The sequence below is a fragment of the Rhinoderma darwinii genome, chromosome 12 (assembly GCF_050947455.1).
Source record: "Rhinoderma darwinii isolate aRhiDar2 chromosome 12, aRhiDar2.hap1, whole genome shotgun sequence".
NCBI lineage: Eukaryota > Metazoa > Chordata > Amphibia > Anura > Rhinodermatidae > Rhinoderma > Rhinoderma darwinii.
This window is the reverse complement of record NC_134698.1, coordinates 30004256-30020699: the sequence shown is the minus strand read 5'-3', so window position 1 is coordinate 30020699 and position 16444 is coordinate 30004256. Positions and strand designations below refer to the sequence as shown.

Sequence of the window (16444 nt, the reverse complement as noted above, 5' to 3'; positions counted from 1 at the left end):
TCCAGCAAAATCTGCTTTCTAAAATTTAAATGGTCCTCCTTCCCTTGTGAGCCCTGTCATGGATCCAAACAGCAGTTTATTACCACATATGGGGCATTGCCGTAATCGGGAGAAGATGCTTTACAAATGTTGGGGTGCTTTTTCTCATTTATTCCTTGTAAAAATGTCTACGTTTTTTTCAGAAAAAAATAGAACTTCATTTTTACAGACTAATTCCAATAAGTTTAGTAAAGAAACTGTGGTGTCAAAATGCTAACTATACCGCTAGATAAATTTCTTGAGGGGTGTAGTTTCCAAAATGGGGTCACTTTTGGGGGGTTTCCACTGTTTTGGCACCACAAGACCTCTTCAAACCTGACATGGTGCCTAAAATATATTCTAAAAAAAAAAGGCGACCTCCAAAATCCACTGGGTGCTTCTGAGGCCGGTGCTTCAGTCCATAAGCACACTATGGCTACATGTGGGATATTTGTAAAAACTGCAGAATCTGGGCATTATATATTGAGTTGCGTTTCTCTGGTAAAACTTTGTGTTAAAGGTAAAAAAAAATTAGCAATGAATTTTGGCACAAAAATTTAAAATTGTAAATTTCCCCTCTACTTTGCTTTAATTCCTGTAAAATGCCTAAAGGGTTAAGAAACTTTCTGAATGCTGTTTTGAATGCTTTGAGGGGTCTAGTTTTTTTTAAATGGGGTGATTTATGGGGACTTTCTAACATACGTATAAGGCCCTCAAAGCCACTTCAGATGTGGACTGGTCTCCGAAAAAATAGCCTTTTGACATTTTCTTGAAAATGTGAGAAATTGCTGCTAAAGTTCTAAGCCTTATAACGTCCTAGAAAGGATGTTCAAAAAACGATGTCAATCTAAAGTAGACATATCGGGGATGTCTTACAATCAGATAAATTTAAATTTAGAAAAATGCTAATCTTTGCAATTTTTCGCTAAATTTTGGTGTTTTTCACATTTAAATACTGAATGTATCGAGCAAATTTTGCCAGTAACATAAAGTCCAATGTGTCAGGAGAAAACAATCTAAATTTTTTTTTTTTAATTGCTTGGATAGGTGAAAGTATTCCGAAGTTATTACCACGTAAAGTGAAACATGTCAGATTTGAAAAATGAGGCTCTGTCAGGAAGGTCAAAAGTGGCTAAAGAGGGAAGGGGTTAAAGAAGTGCATATCAGAAATGGAAAATTTGACCTGGACCCTTGGTCATGAAAGGGTTAATGGCACATACAAAAAATATGGTGAAATCCTGTTCCATATAAAACCCCCTCAAAAAAGGTGGAGAAAAAAAGGTTCAATCTGCAGAGGCGACAAGCCTTCTTTATTGCGAGAACTGTGAATCTATGGAATAGTCACCGCAGGAGCCGTCACAGCAGGGACAGGCGATGGCTTTAAAAAAGGCTTAGATAATTTTCTAGAACAAAAAAATATTAGCTCCTATGTGTAGAAATTTTTACCTTCCCTTTTCCCATCGCTTGGTACTAACTATGTAACTATGCTCTAATGTAAACATTGTGTTAGAATGGTCAGCATGCTTGTTTTGCAATGATGGAAAGCAATGTGGCGGAAGCCTCTGCACACACAGTGGAAGGTACAAAGACTAGTCTATCTGTGAAAATGGATGTACAAATTAATGTCCTTGCAAAACTATAGAATGCAGAACATTGTATACATATAGAACACGTTTATTATAGGATAATTTATTGGAAAAAACCCTCCAACATTTTGAAAGATGTGTGCCAAATGCACAAAATCAGCGCATAGATGTATTGCTTTTTTTAAGAAATATTATTTTAGTAGACATTCGTTTTCCTTTTTGTTTTTTTAGGCGCTAAATGTGTCTTCACATTAAATAATCTTTCTTTGTAGAAAGCACATATTTAAAGTTTATGGGTCCACCTTTAAAATGTCATTAATTTATGTTTTAACATGTATTGAACATTTTTTTGAAAAACCAAGTATTTTATTATTGCAGTTGAAGATGAGGGCATAAATTATATCCTGATAGACCAGTTCCAGCCAATATTTGGACCAGCGGTAAGTACGTTTTATATTGGTAAAATTCTTTCTCAAAATGGTGGTTTTATTTTACCTGAAAACGGCAAATCCAGTGGGAGCCAATAGCCCCATAAAAGCCACAGACCATCCATTAGACTAAGGCCCCATGCACACGAACGTGTTTTTGCGTCCGCAATTCCCCCGAAAATCCACGGGAGTATTGCGGACCCATTAATTTCTATGGGCCCATACACACTATCCGTGTTTTCACGGGTCCCCGCATGTCCGCAAATCCGTGCCGCATAAACTCAGGACATGTCTTATTACGGCCCGCAAATTTGATGCGGACATGCCCATAGAAGTCAATGGGCCCGTGGAAAATGCGGGTACACCTCCGTGTGTCAACCGCAGTTTGCGGAAGTGTTGCTAGGCGACGACCGGGAATGAGTTCTGTCGTCATCCTATTTTACCTAGGCTTTTTTTTTTTATCCGCATTTTGCGGATTACATACGGATTACATACGGATGAACTGCGGAGGACATTTCACGGAACACGGTCCTGGAATTTGCGGACCAGAAAAACACTACGGTCGTGTGCATGAGGCCTAAGGCTGGGTTCACACAGAGTTTTTTGCAGGAGGAAAATTTTGAGGCATGTTTTCCTCTGCCTGCACGCCGATTTTCGCTGCGTTTTTCACCTGTGGCCATAAAACACCACTAAATACGCTTTTTCAATGGGAGGTCAGAGGGATAAACGCCCAAAGATAGGGCATGTCCCTTCTTTTTCCTGCGAGCCGGTTTTTCCGGTGCGTTTTCTGACGCGGTTTTCGCGTAAAAAAACTCGGCAAAAAACTCAATGTGTACCCAGCCTTAGGGTGCATTCACATATACCAGTAATGGTTCTGAACCTTTACCACATTGACATAACAATATGGTTTAGGTATTTTTTTCTTCAAGAGAATCATCGGAAAATTACTTTAAATCAAGTTAAAGAGGCTCTGTCACCAGATTTTGCAACCCCTATCTGCTATTGCAGCAGATAGGCGCTGCAATGTAGATTACAGTAACGTTTTTATTTTTAAAAAACAAGCATTTTTGGCCAAGTTATGACCATTTTTGTATTTATGCAAATGAGGCTTGCAAAAGTCCAAGTGGGTGTGTTTAAAAGTAAAAGTCCAAGTGGGCGTGTATTAGGTGCGTACATCGGGGCGTTTTTAATACTTTCACTAGCTGGGCGCTCTGAAGAGAAGTAACATCCTCTTCTCTTCAGAACGCCCAGCTTCTGACAGTGCAGATCTGTGACGTCACTCACAGGTCCTGCATCGTGACGGTCACATCGGCACCAGAGGCTACAGTTGATTCTGCAGCAGCATCAGCGTTTGCAGGTAAGATCGACTTACCTGCAAACGCTGATGCTGCTGCAGAATCAACTGTAGCCTCTGGTGCCGATGTGGCCGACACGATGCAGGACCTGTGAGTGACGTCACAGATCTGCACTGTCAGAAGCTGGGCGTTCTGAAGAGAAGTGGATGATACTTCTCATCAGAGCGCCCAGCTAGTAAAAGTATTAAAAACGCCCCGATGTACGCACATAATACACGCCCACTTGGACTTTTACTTTTAAACACACCCACTTGGACTTTTGCAAGCCTCATTTGCATAAATACAAAAATGGTCATAACTTGGCCAAAAATGCTTGTTTTTTAAAAATAAAAACGTTACTGTAATCTACATTGCAGCGCCTATCTGCTGCAATAGCAGATAGGGGTTGCAAAATCTGGTGACAGAGCCTCTTTAATTATGACATAAAGTATGGTGCAGGGTGAAGGGTTTTCAAAACCCCATTTACATGTAGTAGATTTTTTCGCTGCTGATTTTAGGGCATACTGCAAAGTATCAAGTCTACAGAATGCCTATTATGTTGCAGACTTGCCACTGATTTCTTTGTCAATCAGAAAAAATCTGTCTCAAAATTTTGCTTCTTGATTTTTGAGGTGGTTCTTAATACGCGGATGGTTTTTCATGCAGATATTTTTGGCTTTTTAAAAAAAAAAAAAAAAAGCATAAACTCATTTTATATTTTTCTGCTTCCGATTGTGTTCAAGTGCGAAATTTCCTCTAAGATAGGAGAGGACGCTTTTTTTTTTTTTTTTTTTTTCAGCAAGCTGAAAAAAAAAATCTGTCCTAAGCAAAACGCTTGTGATTACCATTGAAATATATTGGAGGCATGTTTGGAATAGTTTTTTTTTTGCGCCAATTTTGACCCGTCAAATAAAATTTGTGTGACCGTACCCTATAGGCTGCTTTTACATGCCAGTATTTGTGTATATTCATACAGCCGTTTTTCGGGCCGGAAAAACGGCCGAAAAATCGGAAGCAGAACACCTCCAAACATCTGCCCATTTCAATGGGAAAACTGCGTTCTGTTCAGATGGAGCGTTTTTCGCAGCGTTTTTTACGCGTAAAAAAACGGCCACGAAAAAGTACAGGACACTTCTTAGGACGTTTTTGGAGCCGTTTTCCATAGACTCTATAGAAAAAAGCTCTAAAAACGTCCGTAAAAAACGCAGCGAAAATCGAGAGTGGCTTAAAAAACGTCTGAAAATCAGGAGCTATTTTCCCTTGAGAACAGCTCCGTATTTTGAGACGTTTTTGAGTTTGCATGTGAACATACCCTTTACGGTCAGTGCTTTGCATCATTATTTGGAAGCCAAATCCAGGAGTGGAATCTCTAAACAGAAAAAGTGTAATGGAAAGATTTGTACCTCTTCCGTGTTTTGGACACTCTGCTGGTTTTGGCTTGCAAATACTGAAGCAAAATACTGATCAAAATATTGCCGTGTGAAAGAGGCATAAACAGATGCAAAATCTTCCGTAATATGTCTGTATTACGGATGTTTACAAATGTGCTAGTGTGCAAGAGGCCTAAAGGTAACCTTTTGGTCAGGAATATGGTTTTTTATTTATAAATAATGTTTTTAATAGGAAATAATTTTACAAAATGTAATTTTTGTCTAACTAGGGGACGTTTACTAATAATATTAATTTTGGGATACCTATGGGTAAGGCAGGGCACACATTTTTGCACGCAAAATCTGCATAGTTTCCGTTTCGTAAGGATTATGCCTTACTCATGAGTGTCACATGGTATAGGGATGCCCTCTATTGTCGAGAGCTGACCGTTCAGGAGTCCAGATCAACTCTAAAATGTAAGGAACAGGGCAGTAGACCTATAACTGGTTGCTGTGACAGTGGAAAGCAGTACATTTTAAAAGCTTCCTTTACCAGTGAGCAGATCCTTGTGAAAACTTACATGATGGTTAGGGCTAAGTTGTTAGGTCACATGTCCAAAAATAGAACGCATTTACCATCACTCAAAAAAAGCCCCTTAAATCAAATCTGACATGCTACTTTATGTGGCAATAATTTTGGAATGCTTTTATTTTTTTAAGCATTGAGATTGTTTTCTCGTGACACATCGTGCTTTAAAAAAAAAAATAAATACTAACTTTCACAATAAGGATTGAGATTTATTGGTATATCTAAATATGTGGGACTTGTCCCCTTTAAATTCGGCACTATAAAGATGCCAGACCTTACTGCATGTATGAAATAGCTCTGAGGAAATCCCGGTCAGGGATGAAACGCGTCAGCTGATTAATTTGCACCTGTCAGGTAGTGACGTCAACCTTGCCTTTCAGTCTCCGGTGGTGTTGAGAGCACCACGTGGAAAACAGCACAGTACGATTCTGTACTTCTTTGGCAAGGTGTGCTTCCTTTTGAACTTTGTTTTCTTCCATATGCTTTGTTGGTTGCCCCCGAGCATTTGGAATTCGAAACCCTACAATACACACGAGCTCTGTGACGGGTTGGATACATAAAAGTGGTTCTGTGGCAATCATGGATGTCTGTTGGGATGTCTGTTTGCTCCTGAAGATAGGACGTAACCCAAAGGAAAGAATCTCTAGTGTATTCCTAACCTAGCTAAGAAAAACCTACGAACAGATGAGTATCAAATGGATATAAAGCGAACATTTCAGCTCATATTGTGATTACCATCATATCAGATGAATAGTTTTTGCCAGCTCCTGATTGCAATATATAAATATGCAAAAATCGCAAGTGTGAACTGAGACCAGCGGTTTATGAAAAGTAAAATGTTTTTGCTAAAATTCCTTTTCTTATACGGTTTACATAAAACCAACATCTTTTCAAAATTATATTTCATGATCTATTACCGTTCGTGGAGGGGGATATTTAATGGAAGCCTCTTTATAGATATATGTGTTTGTATCCTGGCCAGGAGACATTTTAATAATTGCGTACATCCTTTTTGGAAAAAGTATCTCTATCCAAATTTTTCCCCTTTTTTTTCTTTTAAAAAAATCTCTATATTGAGATATATATATATATATATATATATATATATATAATTTAAAAAGAAGGAAAAAAGAAGAGGCTATATTAATGTATGTAAAAAAAAAAAAATATATATATATATATTTATTTTTTTTATAGAATTTAATACAATTTATATATAATTCTTATTATCCCAAAGAGTGCGTGACTGGTTTCTGAAAAATCTTTTTCTTTTTTTTGTTTTTGAATAATTATCTTCGGAAACTGCACCGTGCTATGTATTTATTGCATATTTTGAGATGTCTATTAGGTATGGTTCATAACCATTTCTCTTTTTGAGGACACATTGTACTTTACCTTAGTGGCAAAATTTGATCGATTACAGTCCGTATTTATTTGTGAAAAACCTCATAAACTGTTAAGCGGGTTCTCCAGGGTATGGCGATGCCATATATGTGGACGTAAACTGCTGTTTGGGCACGCTGCAGGGCTCAGAAGGGAGGGAGCGCCATTTGGCTTTTGGAGCGCAGATTTTTCTTTGGTGGATTTTACTGATATTTACTGGTATTTCAGTTTATAATGTGGGGGCACATGTAAGCTGTACATCAGGGCATAATAAGAGGGTATAATGGGTAAATAAATCTAAAGATGTGTGGCCAGTGTCGCACTGATAAATGGTGCCTGATCCGCTTTTGGAACACTGCACATTTTGTGTCGCCATATTCTGAGCCATAACTTTTTTTTTTTTATTCCCCAACGGAGTTGTGTGAGTGCCTATTTGTTGCGGACAATCTGTAGTTTTTATTGGTACTATTTTGGGGTACATGGTTGTTTTTTTCATCCCTTTTTATTCAATTTTTTGGTAAGCGAGTTGACCAAGAACCAGCAATTCTGACAGTTTTTTTATTTATTTATTTTTCACAGTGTTCATCGTGGGCTATGAATGCAATTTTTTTTACTTTATTCTGCGGGTTGATACGATTACGGTGATACCATATGTGTGTAGTTTTTTTTATATTTTGTGGCGTTTGCGCAATAAAATCACTTTTCTATAAAAAATGTTGTCACCATATTCTGTGAGCCATAACTTTTTTATTTTTCAGTCAAATAAGCTGTTTAAGGGCTTGTTTTTTTTTTATGCGGGACTGGTTGTTTTTTTTTATTGGTACTATTATGGGGTACATGCGACTTTTTGATAACTTTTCATTCTATGTTTTGTGAGGGGTGGTGACTAAAAAATAGCGATTCTGGCATTTGTTTTTTATTTACTTTATTTGTGGTGTTAACAATGCGGGAAAAATAACTTTATCGTTTGGGTCGTTACAGACGCGGCGATACCAAACGTGTACTTTTTTTTAACTTTTTAATTATTTTCTTATAATACAAGACTTATTGGAAAAAAAGGCAGTATTTGTTTGTTAACTTGTTTTTGTCCCACTGGGGGACTTGAAGCCTGCACCTGCTCTTCTGATCTTTAGCCTAATACCCACGTAGTGCAATGCATTAGAGCTGTCAGTTATTTACTGACAGCAGGTCTATTAGGCCTCCAGGCGGGGCTTAATGGCCTTTTTAGTACCTGGTAGACCAGGAGGCCATTGTTAGGCCACAATCGGCACCCTTGTGATCACATCACAGCGATGATGATGGACTTCAAACCACTAAGATGGCGTAATCGCTTTTGATCGCAGCATCTAAGGGGTTAATGCCAGGGATCGGAATTAGCTTCGTTCCCTGCCATTACAGCAGGGTGTCAACCGTAACATACATCTGACACACACGGCTGATATCGCAGGCTCAGTTTCTGCAGCCGGAAACCATTTAGGTCCTGCATCCAGGCGGGACCTAACAGGCTTCCATGCTTGGTAGACAGGAGTCCATAGTAAGGCCTCTAGACTGCCAAACCAACCATTAGAACCACGCGAGGTACCGATCTGCTAGTAAACCCCATGATGCAGCGCTCTATATTGAGCGCTGCATCTAAGGGGCTAATCGGCCGGACCAAAGGCTAACTACGGCCCTGGGGATGCAGCAGGGTGTCAGCTGTAATATACAGCTGACACCCGCTGGCGATGGTTCGGCTTAGCTTTTGAGCCCGCACCAGCAACACAACGTACTTATACGTTAGGGCTGGGCGATTTTGCCCAAAAATGTAATCTAGATTTTTTTTTTTTCAACGCTATGGACGATTTTCGACTTTTGAATCTCGATTTTCAGATTTTTGTTAAATAAGATCCGGACATACACGCTTAAGGCCCTTTTACACTGGGCAATTATCAGGCAGACGAGCGTTCATAGAACGTTCATTGCCGATAATTGCCCTGTGTAAACAGGGCTACGATCAGCAGATGAATGAGCAAACGCTTGTTCATTAGCTGATTTTATCTTTTTAAAAAACTTTAATATTATGGTCGTTGGCAGCACATCTGCTGACGTGATAATAATGTATGGGGACGAGCGATCGGAGTAAGGAGTGCTCGTCCCCATACATAGCTCCTTGTGACTGCAGCAAACATGCGCCGATCAACGAGCTGTCTATAAACAAAATAAATTTGTTCGGCCGCAATGGTCATGCTCTTTCCCAGAGGTCACGCCCCTTTCTACAAAAGTGTCGTGTGTGTGGCGCAAAAAGGGCAAGTCGCAATTTGGACAGTCGACTGCGCTATTGGTACCATCAAGAACAACGGAAACCCTGTCACAACGGTGACAGACGGAAACCATTAGCTAGGTTTCCGTCACCATTGAGATCAGTGGTGAAGGGAACGGAAGCTTAAATTTCCGTTTGCCTTTCTGTTGAGGGGTTAACCCGGCGGAAACCTCTGATGGAACCCCTCAACAGATGGGCAACGGTGATGTGAACAGGCCCTAAGATTTATTATCAGCAGTACTTCACAGACTAGTAAACCCTCCTGCGTTGTATATCACCAGCACTGAAGCTCTTTCACTGAAACTGCTCTGTTTTACCGCTTTATCATAGCTGAAGATAACCAGATCGAAGAAAGAAACTGCAGCACTCAAGATAATCCAAAGAAGTGTACTTGATTTATTCACCAAGCATAAAAACACTTACGTTTCAACCCATGAATGGGTCTTTATCAGGCATGGTTACACAGATTCAGTGCACACTTTATATAGTACAAAATACGTGACATCATTTCATGTAAACAAAGTACTTAATACAATGAATACATCCATAATAACATTTATAAACATCTCCACATGTTCCTTGTGAGAAAACATTATTAAAAATGTGTGAATCGACACTCAACATATCTGCACAAAGTGCTCCGAACTCATCTAACACTCAGCGTCCTAAGATTTCCATTGTGCATGCGCCTACATACCCCATTTGGCATATCAAGCGTCTCCTGTTTCCATAGAGAGCAAAGAACGTCTCCCTATTGACTGCGCGTGCCCAGGTCCACACTATATTACGCCTGCATCTGTGGAATAGTATGACGGACAGGAACCTCCCTATGTTCTACCTTCTCTCCATAAGACCACCCATATCTTCAATCGGATGGGACCAACATATTTCTAAATATCAATATATAAACCCCGTGTATTTGACTAGTAATATCTAGACCTCTTTAGTATAATTTTATTTAGTCTCACCGTTTCAATATTGGGCTCTATTTTTTTTATTTTTACATTCCCCTATCATCAATGAGCCAATCACAGTTCTATATAATCTATAGGTCACACTTAGGTACATTCTCACTTATCTATACTGTAACCTCGATCACCAACAGTCAAAGGTGCAAAAATATGAATACAAGTGCACTCAATATATTATCAACATCAATTAAACAAATTTTTGGAGTAGTTTTTCTTACACACACCATCTAAGGGTATGTTCACACGCAGTGTTTTCGCAGTGTTTTCAGATGTTTTTCAGGCCGTAAACGTCCCGAAAAACGCCTGAAAAAACGGAAGCAGAACGCCTCCAAACATCTACTCAATGATAGGATAGGCCATCAATAGCTGATGGGTTGGGGTCCGACTCCCGGGACCCGCCAATCCGCTGTTTTGAAGGGCTGCAGCACTCGTATGAGAGCTGCTTCCCCTTCATTTCCCTAAGGTTGGGTTCACACGACCCATTTTCAGGCGTAATCGAGGCATTTTACGCCTCGAATTACGCCTTAGAAGATGGCTCCAATACGTCGGCAAACATCTGCCCATTGCTTTCAATGGGTTTGCCGATGTACTGTGCCGACGACCTGTCATTTTACGCGTCGCTGTCAAAAGACGAAGCGTAAAATGACAGCCTCGTCAAAAGAAGTGCAGGACACTTCTTGGGACTTTTTTGGAGCCGTTTTCTCATAGACTCTATTGAAAACAGCTCCAAAAACGGCGCGAAAAACGCGAGTTGCTCAAAAAACTTCTGAAAAATCAGGTGCTGTTTTCCGTTGAAAACAGCTCCGTATTTTCGGACGTTTTTGGCTCAGCGTGTGAACATACCCTTACTCGTTCACGCTGTGAATCGCTGACACGGATTCACAGTGTGAGCAAGTGACCGGAATGAAGGGGAAGCCGCTCTCGTACGAGTGCTGCGGCCCCTTCAAAACAGCTGATTGTCCGGCTCCCGGGAGTCGGACCCCGCCAATCAGCTTCAGCAGACAGGGATATTAATCTTACCCTCCTCTTCAGCCGCGGTGGAAGCTCTGTCCTGACTCTGTCCAGGATCACGATGTTGAGCGCGGCGCATAGCGTTGTGACGTCATGCGCTACGCACTACGCTGTGACGTCAGGACCTCGGCTGCGCTCCGGAACCAGGAAGGTAAGTACTGTCAGTTACTATAGTAACGGGCCCGGTCGCAATTGCGACCGCTGCGACCCCTATAGCTACGCCACTGCTTTGAGTTCTGCAGTTTCTTTCTTCGATTGCATATTGATTGTCTCCCTTGGACCTGGGATTCTTTGCTGCGTGCACCACCCATGTTTGTGTCCTTTCACACTGAAGAATTTTTTGTGGCTGTGCTGCTGTTTTCCTGAATATGAAGATAACGAAAACCACTTAATTTACCCATTCAGTTCCCATTGTTACAGTGAGATTGTGCAGTGGAAGAAGCTGGGCTGGAACAATGAGAAGTGTAGGTCACTGATTGGTCACTGATTGGTCAGCCTCATACACTCCTCTGTACAACACCCAGTTGGTAAAAAGTAAAAACACGCCCAGTTGTCTATTAAGAAAGTAATTAGCATAAATCTAAAATTGTTTATAACTTGCTCAAAAATGATTAGTTTTTCAAAATAAAACCACTGCTGTTATCTACATTACAGCGCCAATCAGATTATGTAGGAGATAGGGCATTTATAATCTGGTGACAGAGCCTCTTTAAGAAGCTGCCCAGGAGAATGGTATAATACAAACAATCTCTGGACTCAGTTACACACAGAGTCTGCAAACCCGAGTCCTCTCACTCCTTCTCCAGTTCGTTGTCGGCATTCATTAAAGTAGATGTGCTGTGCAGCAGGTCTGCTTGTTAATAAAGATTTTTTTTTTTCTCTCCTGCTATAGGGGCGGAGCCTGTAACAATTTCACGATTTTGGGCAAATCCAGTATCGTGCCAACTCGAAATGGCGAATTAATCAAATTAATTAGATTAATCGCCAAGCCCTACTATACGTTGTGTTGCGTTAAGTCTACAGCGACGTAAAAGTAAGTCGGATGTCGTTAAGGGGTTAATGACATTATGTGAAATAGCTTACAATTGGCATAAAACCTAGTAATTGCAATATTTTTTTTTTTTTAAAGATATCAAATTCGTGACTGTTGGTTAACCCCTTCACAGCTGCCATACAGCTATATACGTTCCAACTGCTGATGCCCCATGCAGTTGTCACGTATATAAACGTTAGCAGCCTGGAACAGGCTTTAAGTGTAAGCAGCGTTGCTTCAGTGTAAGCAGCGCTGCCCTCTCATGTCTGCCGGGGCTTTGAGAGCCCCGGAATACGCCCCACTGTAGATGGCGCAAAACCCCCTGTAGGTAAAGCCACCTAAGCTGACAGTTGATCCATTGTCAACTGCCCTTTTTTTCACGTTGTGTGAGTATAACCTTATAGCGCGCTTCACTCTCTGCTCACAGCGATCCAGGGTGATGGAGTGAGAAGGTGGCTAATTGTTACAGAGCTGTACAGCATATATGTTTATATTTATATACATATAGATAAATATATATAAAAAATCACTAACAATGTGAAAAGAAACCACTTTTTGTAATTTTTCTGCTCATATAAAAAATTAAAAACATGGAATTAAATAAACTAACCTAGAACATGGATGCCTCATAGGTCTTGTAAAAATAGTTGTGATATTCAAAGCGGTTGCAAAGATATTATCGTTTATTTAAAGAAGTGCAAATCAGAAATGGAAGATTTGACCTGGACAAAGGGACATCAATGACCCTTGGTCATGAAAGGGTTAAAATGGACTCAGTTTAATTTAACATTGTTATTGAAATAAAGCTTACTAAAGGTTATTAGATCTTTTTTTTTTTTTTTTACATATATATTTTTAGATTAGGCATCTCCAGAATCAAAAAGTACTGAGTTTAGCAGCTGTTGCACTAAATGTGTCTCGCAATGGAAAGCTGTGCTGCCTACAGGTAAGAGATTGTTATACTTTTTTGTTGTGGCTCAGGACTATTTTGTGTACTTGGGTGTGGGTGAGACAGATATTGCACTGCACTAATATGCAGCCCCTTCTCTCTGCCAGCACTGATAGAGCGAAGAGGCTGCTGATCAGTGCTGGAACGCAGCGATAGAAAGAAAAATACGTTTTATATGTACCCCGGCCGTTGTCTTGGTGACGCGTCCCTCTTCTGACATCCAGTCCGACCTCCCTGGATGACGCAGCAGTCCATGTGATCGCTACAGCCTGTGAATGGCTGCAGCGGTCACATGGTCAGAAACGTCATCTCAGGAGGCTGGACTTGAGGAAGAAGCAGGCAAGCAGGGAGTTCTGGGTAAGTAGTAACTTATTTTTGTTGTTGCAGGTTTTTTTAAATAAACCATTAATAATCTGTATTATGAGCACCGCACATCGTATTCCCTGTCCAGCGGTCGTCTCTGTCCAGGGTGCTGAAAGAGTTAAAGGGCTGTACTAATCGGCAGTAACTCTTTCAGCACCCTGGACAGTGACTACCGCTGGACAGGGAATAGCATGTGCGGCACTCACAAGATTGTGTACATAGTGTGAATGGGAACAGTTTCCTCTCGGAAACTGAAACACGGAAGTGTACACACGGGAAGCACACTGTTCCAATCACGGACACACGGATCCGTGAAAAACGGCCATGAAAACGGTGATGGAAGTGTGCATGAGGCCTTAGAGAATGCGCATTGTTATAGTTACAACCCTTGATATTAAAAGATTATTAGAGAGATATCTGTACCGACCTTTGATATATTTATACATATTTATTATTTACCTTTAAAGTAATTCCAGTACTGCAGGCTGCACTTTCTACTTATTACTTCTGTTACCCGTTTTTAAATTCGACCCGATTCTGCTATGTCTATTGTTATTATGTTTAAAACTATACACAATATTCCATGTGTGGTCTGACTAGCAACTTGTAAAGTGGTAGAACAATATTCTAATCTTGTGCTTCTTAACCGCTTTTAATGTATCTAAGTGATCGTATAATATATGTATGTAAATAAAAAAATTAAAAAGTTATGGCTGTTGGAACGCAGTGAGGCAAAACAAAAATAATTCCCTGCATCCTCAAGGCGGCATTCCCAACTCACACATTTATGGCATATCCACAGGTTATGGCATAAATGTATGATGGGTGCAGGTTCTACCTCTGGGTCTCGCACCTATGTTGAGAATGTGACTTCCCTACACATATCCCACCTGGTGAGGCTGCCGCGGCATCCATATGGAGAGGTGGGGCCCCCGGTTCTCCCCATACTTGCAGGTCCCACCCCTGGAACTCTCACATATCACACATTTATGGCATATCCTGTCGATATGCCATAAATGTGTGGGTTGGGAATACCCCTTTAAGGGATTAATATTGATCTACTTTTCACAACACAATGCACTTTATATCTGTAATTGTACAGATACTGGTTTGGTGATGCTTAATTTATAAGAAAACGGACAAACAAAATTTGACAAATTCCCCCCAGGTGTTTGACACTTGAAATATAGATTTATTATTAGCGGTTTCCCATTGTTTACATAAAATAATGTAGCCAATAAAAAAAATAAACATTAACATATGGTGCCAAACCATCTCACAGCTCCATCTATGGAAAAATCAAATCATTACGGATCTCAAAATACGGCGTCACAAAATATGTTTTTTTTTTAACAGTTTTCATTTTGTAAAGGCAGCAAAGCATAAAAAAAAATATATCAATTTGGTGCTGCTGTAATTGTACTGAACCGCAGAATAAAGTAACTTGTACGTTTTTACATTGCAGTCCACGCCGTAAAAACAAAACCCAAAGAACTATGACGGAATTGGGGGTTTTTCTTCCATTCCACCCCACAAATTTTTATAAAAAGTTCCTAAATACATTATATGGTACATCAAATCGTGAAATTAAAAAGTCCTCATACGGCTACTGTATGTGAACGGAAAATAAATTAAGTTATGCGTTTCGGGAGGCATGGAGGAAAAAACTAAATTAAAAATTTGAAACTGGCTGCGGACCCAAAGGATAAATTGTTATCTTGTGATCACCCTGTTTTATTTTATTTTCTTTTTGAATTCCATTTTGATGGTAAGTAATAATTTTCAGGGTCCTTTTTTTCATTTTGTTTAATTTAACTGGCATGTAATTAGTGTTTTCCTTATGAATATTATTTCCCTTTTACACGGGCCAATGGTCAGTTAAAGGAGTGCTAGTATGAACGCTTGTTCATTGCCATGTGTAAACAGGGCAGCGATCAGCTGATAAACGAGCAAACGCTCGTTCATTGGCTGATTTGCAACTTTTATACGAACCAAAAATGGTCGCTAGTCAGCAGCACATTTCCCTTTGTAAACAGGGAAAATGCTGCCAACATGATGCAAATGCACTGGGACGAACGATCGTGGTAACGATCGTTTGTCCCTGTACATTACCAATGACTGCTCCGTGTACATGGAGCTAAAGCGCGCCAATCTACATACTTTCACCTGGACTGGAGCTTGTTTTCACGCCCAGTATTGATCGTCTAAAATAACCTTTACTGACTTTGCTTCTTTGGCAGGTAGCGTCCAAAAGCTGTGTTTATATTTTTGACATTCTCCTCCTGGGACCAAGAGTTTTCAAGAATGGACTCCAAATGGTTCTTGAAGATAAAGGCATCTTAAAGGTTATAACTGTGGATAATGTTATTTTGCATGTAAAAGGACCCTTATTCTGTATAATGTACAATGTCTTTGACGTATTAATATGGGGCTTTAGAAACCAGATAAGAACACATGCCATCACTTACAAAAACATTAGTGTTAGGTGACCAATAATACATACATGAAGGTACTTGTAAACAGCACTTTATTAACCCCTTCGCGACATCCACCATATACGGCGCATGTCGGGTATGGAGCGCACTCACTACAGCTGACACTACAGTTCAACGAGCACGATCCTGTTCGTTTTACACCTTAAATGCCGCAGTCCATAGCGACCGGAGCATTTAAATGGTTATAAACAGGTGGGCGGTCCCCTGTAAGATTGCAACACATCACAGTGACACGATTGCGAGGTGCCGATGGTTGGCATGGCAGCATGGGGTCTGCCCCCAGGTCTGCCAGCTTTGTACTCCTATGAAGCCCTGCTGGAGGGAAGAGAGTTTCAGTATAAAGATATTAGTATTGCAGTATATAATGCAAGCGATCCATGAACAAAAGTTAAATAAATACAGTAAAATATTTTCTTTTAATATAGAAAAATAAAACATGAAAAGTTAAAAAGAAAACCTTTTTGCATTTTCCCCCCAGCACAATGTAAAAAAAATTAATATAACTGGTATAGCCGCGTCCGTAAAAGTCTGAACTATTGCAGTTTTTTGGTCACCTTTTCTGCCACAAAAAATGGAATAAAGAGTGATCAAAAAGTCTCATGTACCCCAAAATGG

General features: G+C 40.1%; 1 protein-coding gene across 6 annotated transcripts in view; it reads left to right on the top strand.

The window, feature by feature from the left end:
• Nucleotides 1–16444, top strand: part of EXD1 (exonuclease 3'-5' domain containing 1) — a 175018-nt gene that overhangs the window by 117023 nt on the left and 41551 nt on the right. For 5 of the 6 annotated variants that reach the window (XM_075844892.1, XM_075844890.1, XM_075844891.1 and 2 more), the window contains exons 6-8: nt 1983–2044; nt 12882–12968; nt 15575–15679. In XM_075844892.1, coding sequence (XP_075701007.1) covers nt 1983–2044; nt 12882–12968; nt 15575–15679 — 254 coding nt within the window. The remainder of the gene's footprint in view (nt 1–1982; nt 2045–12881; nt 12969–15574; nt 15680–16444) is intronic. The other variant, XM_075844895.1, reaches the window with a different exon arrangement.